Source organism: Polyodon spathula, chromosome 7 (assembly GCF_017654505.1).
Source record: "Polyodon spathula isolate WHYD16114869_AA chromosome 7, ASM1765450v1, whole genome shotgun sequence".
Taxonomy (NCBI): domain Eukaryota; kingdom Metazoa; phylum Chordata; class Actinopteri; order Acipenseriformes; family Polyodontidae; genus Polyodon; species Polyodon spathula.
Window position 1 is genome coordinate 57,481,338 of NC_054540.1, and position 9,485 is coordinate 57,490,822.

General features: G+C 40.8%; 1 protein-coding gene across 1 annotated transcript; it reads right to left on the reverse strand.

Annotated features, from left to right (window-relative positions):
* Positions 1-333: 333 nt before the first annotated feature.
* LOC121318922 (zinc finger C4H2 domain-containing protein-like) lies at positions 334-6,370 on the reverse strand. The gene is made up of 5 exons (XM_041256123.1): positions 6,220-6,370; positions 3,826-3,997; positions 2,760-2,932; positions 2,398-2,560; positions 334-1,202 (listed from the first exon to the last, which is right to left on the reverse strand). The coding sequence occupies exons 1-5, from the start codon at positions 6,270-6,272 to the stop codon at positions 1,089-1,091; spliced, it is 675 nt and encodes a 224-aa protein (XP_041112057.1). The 5' UTR covers positions 6,273-6,370; the 3' UTR covers positions 334-1,088.
* Between the last annotated feature and the right edge of the window lie 3,115 nt (positions 6,371-9,485).

Below are 9,485 nucleotides of genomic sequence, written 5' to 3' on the forward strand. Positions count from 1 at the left end.
AATAGAAGTGTTAATTGAACTGTGCTAGAGCTTTGGCTCCCAGCTTGGAATATGTTGAGGCACACTTTGCATGGAAGTACTTTCCTGTAACACTTAAGTTATTTTGCTGTTTACTGTGGCCGAATAACACTTCCATATTATACTGTGTCAATAAGCATGTGATTAGCTTGACCTAAGCAAACGTTAGCTTAAGTTTAAACATACTATTTTCCCCATTCTTACACTTCTTATAAAAACTCCATGCATGTGAACGAGCTTTAGGGTAGGGTAACATATCTGGTATATTAGGAGGCATTTTGCTTCAAGTAAAAAATAGTTCTTAACGCACAAAAGTACTATTTCTGGATACAGTTTAATCCTTGGTCCTTGACATTTAATACTACAACCTCCACACAGCACAATGTCTACTTACAATGCTGCCTTTAACAGTCTCATAATGGAATCGTGGAAATGTTTTGGCATGTACGCAGTTACTACATCAGTAAAAAGACAGCATGATGGGAGGACACTGGTCCTTCATAACCAACACAGCACTATTTTGATTGGTACATGTATGCTTTTACATATACACTGGTATTCCCTTCATACAAATATCAATTTCTTAAATCCACTTGAGTACATAAAATTGTAATATTAAAAAAAAAATAATAATAGCACCATGAAACATTTTCTCCAAAATCAATTACAAAAAAAAAAAAAAAAAAAATGTGCTTACATCATATTTAAATATATATTTAAAAAAACAAAAAAAAACAAAGCTAATTAATATTTCCCCAGTGTTTAACCAACACAAGACAGGGCTTCAGTCTCGCACAATAATATTACCAGCAGCTGCACCCACAGAGCATAAACTACGGTTCTAAGATAACACCAGCTTTTTTTTTTTTTTTTTTTTTTTTTAAAAAAACAACATAGACGGATGTTAAAAAGCTTTAAATAACTAACCCCATAATCAGAGTTCCTGTGTGCACGTTAGCTGTTTGTGCAGCTTCTGTAGATTTACCAATTCAGTATTCGCTTCACAAAGACATGGTGCACATTCAGCAGCGGGGTGAGTTCTTAATGAATGCAGCCCCGTATCTCTGCTCCTATTCGTCCTGCTTCCTCTTGGGTTTCTTGGGGTTGCGTGAGCGGCTCTTGGCTTTGCACAGAGGGCAGATTGGCGCGTTCCTGTGGATCTGCTGGTGGCAGGACAGGCAAGCCTGGTTTAAACAAAAAGAAAAATCAAAAAGGTAGCGTTCTCCACAATGCAGATTTAACAGCAGCAAGGTTTTATCCTGTTGTGGTTCGGGATCCTTTCTCTTCCCCCACTGTGATTGTGCCAAAGTGATTATCGCTCTTTTGTCATTTAGATGGACTGCCTTTTTCAATGTGTTAATTCGCGTGCGCAATACGAACCTGGATACTTCCATTATTACACACTGTATCTGAAGCCAAGGTACTGTTCACATCAAAGCGACGGGACATAAAAGAAACCACAAACTTCTTCACATGATTCCTGCCTAGCTTCTTCTATACACATCTGGGTAACTAAAAGCAAAGTTCTTGGATAAAAATGATTTAAAAAAGGCAACTACAGCATGCAAAACAAACTGCATAATTTTTTTCGTTGGTTGATTTTCAGCGTCTCGTGAATCAACCTTTTACTGTGTGATGCTGAAGGAATCGTCATTCTGTAACACTGCCGTCAATCATTACATTTTCAATCACACACACATCTATGACACGACCACCTTCGTAACACTGAAGGGACAGGTGGAGATCTGTGTTCAAGTACAATTAAGACACTTTGCAAGCTTCACACGATCTCTTACTGAACCCCTGCCAGCCATAATGGGAGAACAGCATCAGTCACAAACACACCACACAGATTTCTCATTATCTTTCATTACCCCTCACCTGCCAAGTTAACCCATTTCAAATGAAAAGCACATTTACTTTTGCCATTTATACATTTTCAACATCCCACCCTACCAAACTAATTAATGTCAGAATTACAAAATTAATTCTGTCACTCTTCACACATTATACCTTCAAAAAGAAAGGCTCCAGTATACAAAGATTGTTTTCATTACAAATACTGATATCACTTTTGACAGCAAAGTTCAGTTCAACAGTTCAGTGTACATTAATGTGTTCCGCTTGGTTTTACGATTTTAACAAAAAAAAACAAAAAAAAATTAAAATTGGTTGTAAACCCAGTTATAAAAATATCAGCCTCAAGCAGTGTGTTAGGTCAATCCGACATATTTCAGATAGCACAAGCATTGTACAAACGCCTTCAAAATAACCAGCAATGGTTGTCATAGCTAACATTTTTAAGAGATTCGTAAAACCATTAAAGAGATCATCGCAATAAGCTGGGCCTCCTTAAAGCAGAGCGTTCCTATGCAGTACCTTCATTGGTGGCGGCTGCTGTCTGAAGGTGGCAGTCTGTCTCGTGTCCTGTTTCCGTGCCACCTGGAGCTGCTGCGCGGCGGCGGCAGCAGCTGCCAAAGACTCGGGGATGGGCGGCTCCTGAGGCTCTGTCTGCCACTCCGCTTTCTGCTTCTCAAAGTAGCTGCACCAATCAGAACACAAGACAATGAGAGGAGGCGGGACACAACCGCAGGTAGTCTAGTTCCCAGAGGCCCAGAAGGGAGCAGGGCTAACCTTTAATTATACAGTACCCAGCTGCATTCTGGTCTTTTTTATTTCTGTTACTGGTTTGAATATATTGTCAGTGCGGGCCAGGCTAGTGAATATTGCAGCAGACTCACTCGAGCGACAGCTTCTCCTCCTCCTCACACAGGTCCGGCAGTCTCTGCAGCCCCAGGGTCAAGCGCAGCGCGTCCACGTGCTCCTTCAGCGGCTTGTACTCCTCGTGAAGGCGCCGCGTCGACTCCAGCAGCTTGCTCAGGTCGCTCTCCGACTGCTTGATAGTGTTCTCCATCTGGGGGACAGAAAGGAGGGAGGAGTTCCAGCAAAGCATTTCATGAAAGATGGTACCCGTGTTCATGTTGCAAAACACCAGAAATGGAAAGTGTCATAATAAATGAAATGACAAACGTTTAATTGATGTGGATTTAATTACTCATGATGAATATGACACCCCCTAACTCGTCCACCAGGGGATTATGAGAAGTCTTAATTCATGCATGCCTTATACATGGGATCAACATCATGTAACAAAGGAACATTAATGAATACAGGCAATTAAATCCTCATGAATTAACAAGGCTGATTTCAAAACTAATGACTTCAGAACTGAGAGGAAGTGCAGCAGATATTCTGGTGTTATTCCTGTAGTAATCAGTTGGATCTCATTATGAATTTGCAGCTATTATTTTAAAGTGTTATTGTTTTATTTACATTGCATGATTCCTGCCCAAGTCACTGTGATATCTGGAGGGAATAGAAACCGACACAGTGTTATCTCTTACAAGAAAAGGTTAAAAACTGCAAATGCCAGCCGCCAATCTCCATTTAAAAATACAAATAAAAAATAGTGTTTAAGGCAAAATGCTGTCATGCTTGTGCATCCTGTGGGTGGAGATGGTAACGAAGGCAGACATGTCATCTGCACAGGCCCTTTGAGTGGCCAGTCACCTGAAATAGCACCACTGGAATGCTGGGAAGCCCTGCTGGAATTACACACAGCCTGTGCTCAAGCTGATACAGGAACAGCACAGAGATTCTCTTTATTATATTAGAATCAAGCCCTGGAGGGAAACGCAGCACTGGTAATGGTCTGTGTGATATTTTAAGAACGTGCACTGCCCCTCCCCCTCCCCTGGTCCTGCCTCTCCTCAGGGCAATCGCTCTCCCTGCTCCCTCGTTCCGCACCACATTGATGTCGGCATGAATGAGGCGCAGCTCCTCCACGTGAGCCATCTTCTCCTGCAGCAGCAACTCCATCTCCTGCTTGTATTCCTTCAGGTGCTTCTCCTCCGACTCCAGCGATTCAAACTCGCACTTCAGCCGGGACTTAATCTTCTCCATATGAATGGTCTTATTTCTGTAAAATACAGCACAACACAATGAAGCAAACCCTGACACAGCGCTCGCCATGCACCTGGTGTTACACAGGCAAGGAGGAACAATCGATAGGAAGAAATCTAATCACTCAGTAAAAGCAGATTTTTATGTCAGGTTATCAAAGCATTCACACAATACAAATGTATCTTTAAATAGATAACTTCACACTAAGGCATCCCAGAACGCTGCACAAAGTTCAAAAGACAAGTACCACAAACAAGCACAGCAGCAAAAAAAGCTCTAGCTCCAGTTTATTTATTTGTTTTAAAACAACTAAAACTTCTGTATTTTTTTCAATGACTTGAGTGGGTGCAGAGTTAGGAGATGTAGTGGTTAGGAAATGACCTCCCCCATTCAGAACCCAGTTGCATTGTAAACAGACTGGCATCCTGTGGTCTGAGCACCAGTATTTCGACATTGAAACAAGATCTGAAAAGCTGCCGTTTCCAGCTCTGCTTTGTTTTCCCAGACGAGAAGCAATGCCTTTATTATTAAAGACAGCACCTGAACAGTAACATGCACTGGCACCTGGAGTAGAAGATTGCCCTAAAATAACACATACGATATATTGCTGCAAACAATTCAGCGGTTTCTATGCAGTACCTGCAAACGGATACAAGCTGGTTGATTTGGTAGGGGACTGTGAAACAGGATCTCAGTCCCCCCCCCATCACACTGCAGACTTCACGGCTATCTCTTATACACACTTGTAAAAATCAGGTAGGTACAGACTTCACTATGGACCCCTGCCACATCTGCAATGTAAACAGTGTCCAGCTCTTAAAGTCTGTCTCATTGGTAATGGATACAGACAACATGCTCTGATAGACAGAGCTTTGTAGGTGACAGTAGACTACTGTCAGCTGCATAGTTCCTGCCCTGTCACGCATACCCATACAGGTGCGTGACCCAATGAACCCCACCGCAGATATGAACGGGAACGTATTTATTACTTCCTTCACCACTCCTGCTACACTGTGCCACACCTTTGTGTAAAAGAACACTGTGGACTGGTGAGAACGCTGGTCATGGTTCACTGTTCAACCGAATTAGATAAGGTTTGTTAACACAACTAACAGGGATTTTAATAAGACTCCCATTGTACAGCAGTCTGATCCATTCCTGGTTTTACTATGCGTTCAATAGAACGCAGCTGAGTGTGTTACCTATACTTGTGGCTAATCGATGAGTCTTATTTCCACCCGTCAACTAGCTATAAACACAAAGCTTAGGGTCCCTTTACTGTATCTGACCATGGAATTAATTACCCTATTACCAGACCCCCTCTTAATTAGCTGTGCTTCCTTGATTAGTTTCAGATTAATCCAGCAACGGGTTCACAAGTTACTCACCAGCTTTCACAATAACAAACACCCCAACAGCTAAATAAAAATAAATAAAAACATAAATACAGATCAAACCATAGGTATTGTGTCAGTGACTTCAGGAGGGTGAGAAAGCTGAACACGGTACTGTTTTTTTTTTTTTTTTTTTTTAAAGTATGCGTATTCTTAAGGTTATACATTTTGCCCCCTCCCCCCCCAGTAAATCTCGGGGAAATTAATTCCTATACAAAGGGGGGAATTGCATCCTAAAGGGGTCATTTTCACTCTAACTGATACCATTGTGTCTTTTCATGAGCAGATAACTGCACCTGGAAATCTCCAGCCGCAACTGAAGAGTTCTTTTGTTTGTTTCACACTCCGTCCTGCGCGGCGCAGTGTGTGGTCCCTGTCAATTCTCCAACCTTTTTGGCCACAAATCAAGTGCCTACATTGTCATTTTCAACATGTTACTCAAAACAGCCTGCACGTATTCTACCGTTTATGAATACGCAATACTCACTAAACACATATGTACTGTACTTTAACGATATTTATTTGCATAGTGAAAATTAAAACGTGTTTATTTGATTTAATTTCTGCTTTAAACGGTTATATTTCCCTTCTAAAAAATATTTACACGTTCTTAGGTTACATTAGCAAAATGCACGCTTAAATATAATAGATTAAAATGATCATTTGTTGATAATTCAATTACACAGATGACATGATTCTCAATGAGATTTCTACTTTAACCGTTACAATAATATTGCATCGCGTTGGGTGAAAAAAAAAAAAAAAACACTACACTTTGTGTTCCCTTCAACTACCCCCACACTTCTCAATGAAATAATTCAATTCAATCAAAACAGCTCCATACCTGATTTCCTTGATGTTTTCCAATTTGCACATTATCTCCTGCTCATCCGCCATGGTTCGTGTTGTAGATTCCAATATACACAGGAGGAAACAGTCCAGAATGCCAGCAAAACAATGGAACAAGGTAGCCCCTGCCTGTGAAAACCGGGCATGTGCAAAGAGGCGCCATGGGACCATGGTAGTTGTAGTCCATTATTCCCATTTTATTTGCATATTAAAGACAAGCGGAAATGACTACAAATCCCAACAACATCCCACAATCGGAGACGTGGTGTGGGCGAGAGCGCCACTTTGCAGGGGATTAACAAGTGCTTGGCATGCTCTTATGAGGTCGTCATTCATTTGCGTCATCTATATGTCTCCCATATAATGACTAGAACAGAGGTTTTTTATTTGTTGTTTTGGTGTCAGCATACGAGGTCGTCGTGCATGAAAGGGATACATTTAAGACACGATGTGATATATATATATATATATATATATATATATAATATCAATATATATATATATATATATATATATCTATATATATTAATTTTCTCTCTAATACGTTGGTCCAACCAGGAAATGACGAAAACTGCTTTTGACGTTTTTGTAAATAAATAAATAAATAAAAAATAAACGACCCCCTCATTTCAGAATTATGAACCGTCAGAATATTGAGCGATCTACACGGCAGTGTGCAAAAAAGCACGTTGGACAATTTTTCTGGCTGTTCATTTGAGAATAACCGCTAGAGTGCAGAAAACCATCTGTAAACCAAGCTAAATTAACATTTTAACACGTACAGTAGCTCACAGTATTTTACTGTGTAAACGGTAATCATTACCATTGTAACAGAGTTAACATTTTTAAATTTCACCGAGGTACTGGATATGGTTAGCTGCACAATAAATACAAAAAAATTGCTCTCATGTTACTTTAAAAGAGACCAGACCTTTATGCATCAGTCAGGGATTCGTATTTGCAGCGGCATAGCTTACTTTTGAAAGCAGCCAAGTCTTTACCGGGAGTCGTCTTTAACGTTTCCCCTGTGCTCCTTGGGTCCCACTTCTCTCAGGGCATGGAGCTGGCCTTCATTATTAATCTTCCTTAACAGTTCCCTATTGAAGTGACGTAAAATAACATCTGCTCGACACTTCTACCCTCCCAATAACCGTTCACAACGTGCAGCACTCGGAGGCAAAACAATGCACTGAATCCTAAATGTTTATGTGCTGTTTAAACTGATAACACTTGTATGCGTGAGCAGCAACTTTGAAATGCATGCATGCTTCAGGCAGATAATTATACTGTAGGCAGGTTTTACCATGCCCATAGTGCCTTTCTTCAATCAATATTGTCTTCAATAAGGAAGCTAAGGTGTTGTCTTCTTCTTCTTGGACAGGTATTTTAATATTGGTCTTATTTTTGGTTTTCATCAGAATTGCATATTTTGCTATGATTTTAGTTCACATAATTGGCATTCATATTGTTGACAAAACTATACTAGAGCACTGCAACTGGAACACACTGAGTACAGGAGGCGATGTTGTCCAGTGCTAAAGGGCTTGTAACCAGGAGGTCTCTGGTTCAAATCGTGGCTCTGACTCTGTGTAACCCTGAGCAAGTCACTTGTGCTCTGTATTTCAGGTGAGATGTTGTAAGTGACTTTGCAGCTGATGCATAGTTCACACACCCTAGTCTCTGTAAATTGTCTTAGATAAAGGCATCTGCTAAATAAACAAATAATAGTGATGACCATTAATATGACTTGATATTATTTTTGAAATACAGAAGAAAATAAGATGAATATGAGGGTGGATTTTCTCATAACATACCAAACACAGCTTGGATCCTGATTCTTGAACATTCTCGAGCCTGCTGGCCATTAGTAGTGCAGCACACACGGCACATGACTGTCATCTCGTTACCGCGGAAACAACCATATAGAACACATTACATAGAATCCTTGGTGGTGGAATTTCCTTTGTGTTCTTTGTGTTCCCTACTATGTTTTTCTGTATATGGCGGCCGTACTGAACAGCATATACCCTGCATCAGAAAGAGCTGCACTGCACTGTGACAAATCTGCACAAGCATTGCAGGTGAGTCTGTGCGCATCTTGGAGACAGATTTAGTCTGCTCTCCAAGGCCTGGGTGGCCTGATTGACCTCCAAGAGAAACCAAGTCTATAAAATACTGAAGTCAAGCAGGCAAAGATCTTAGCTGATGCTGCAGTTAGTAATGCTGGTAGCTCAGTCAGTAGTGATCACTATCTCTATAAAAGAATAGATCAGGTTGGGATGGAATTAGGACAGGATATTTCAGTCACAATAATACAAGCAGCATGTCATCCTGAAACATTAGTGGCTCTGTTGCTGCTTAAATATCTTAGATACACGTGCTGCTGTTGCTTGGAGTGGACATAACAATGTCACACAGATCTGGGGGTTGATATCATTTCCAGTCTTGCTGCTTCCTGCTTTAAGTCTATACAGTCACTGCTTTCAGACACCAGAACCCAATGTGCAATCTTACAACTCAATTTGCAATGGCAGAGTGTTACAAGTGATCACTGGAAACCGAGAAGGGGTGGGGCCTGGGAATACAAGGTTAGGGGTCATCTGCTGTTGTTTTTCTTCTGCTCTATAATCATTTGAGCCTCAGTATTTAACTCGGAATTTGTTTAGGCAGCAAATAACCACTTAGGCTTAGTATTTAGTAAACATAATAAGGAGAGGTGTCAGATATCAATAGTAATGATTACCTGTGCAACCAGGAAGAGAGCTACAGCAAATGGCACTCTACTGCAGATAAACAGGGCTTCACACCTGTCACACAGTACAGCTTTTAGAAGGCAAGACAGGTGGCTCTTTATTTTATTTGTAAATCGATTTTATTGGGGCTCTCTAAGTGAAATACTGTGTACAGTACACGTTGTATGTATATGTGATCAAATATCCCAAAGCTAACCTTATTCTCCAACCTTAAAAAAATATACCCTTGTAGAAACAAGCCTCACCGTTATTGCTTTAATGCAAAAAAAAAAAAAAAACTTGCTCTGCACATGTATATATCAGTAGCACACCACCACCATCTCCAGCACAGTGCGGTAATATTTCATTTGCCAATAAAAACACAAAAATCTTTAGGCCCTGCCTGCCTGCCCTTGTTGCATGAGAGGGGCACGGACGAGGCTATTGCTGGAATGCGAGCTCTCTTCACAACCGGCGGCAGGGGGCGGAAGACCTGTTGCTAAGAGACAGTCTGTGGGAGGCAGGATGA

Excerpts from the sequence above, each read along its gene's own strand:
- LOC121318922 (XM_041256123.1), bottom strand. The coding sequence starts at position 6,272 with ATGGCGGATGAGCAGGAGATAATGTGCAAATTGGAAAACATCAAGGAA. Across the intron at positions 2,933-3,825 it reads TTCATGCCGACATCAATGTG|ATGGAGAACACTATCAAGCA; the intron begins GTGCGGAACGAG and ends TCTGTCCCCCAG. Across the intron at positions 1,203-2,397 it reads AGCAGCCGCCACCAATGAAG|GCTTGCCTGTCCTGCCACCA; the intron begins GTACTGCATAGG and ends TGTTTAAACCAG.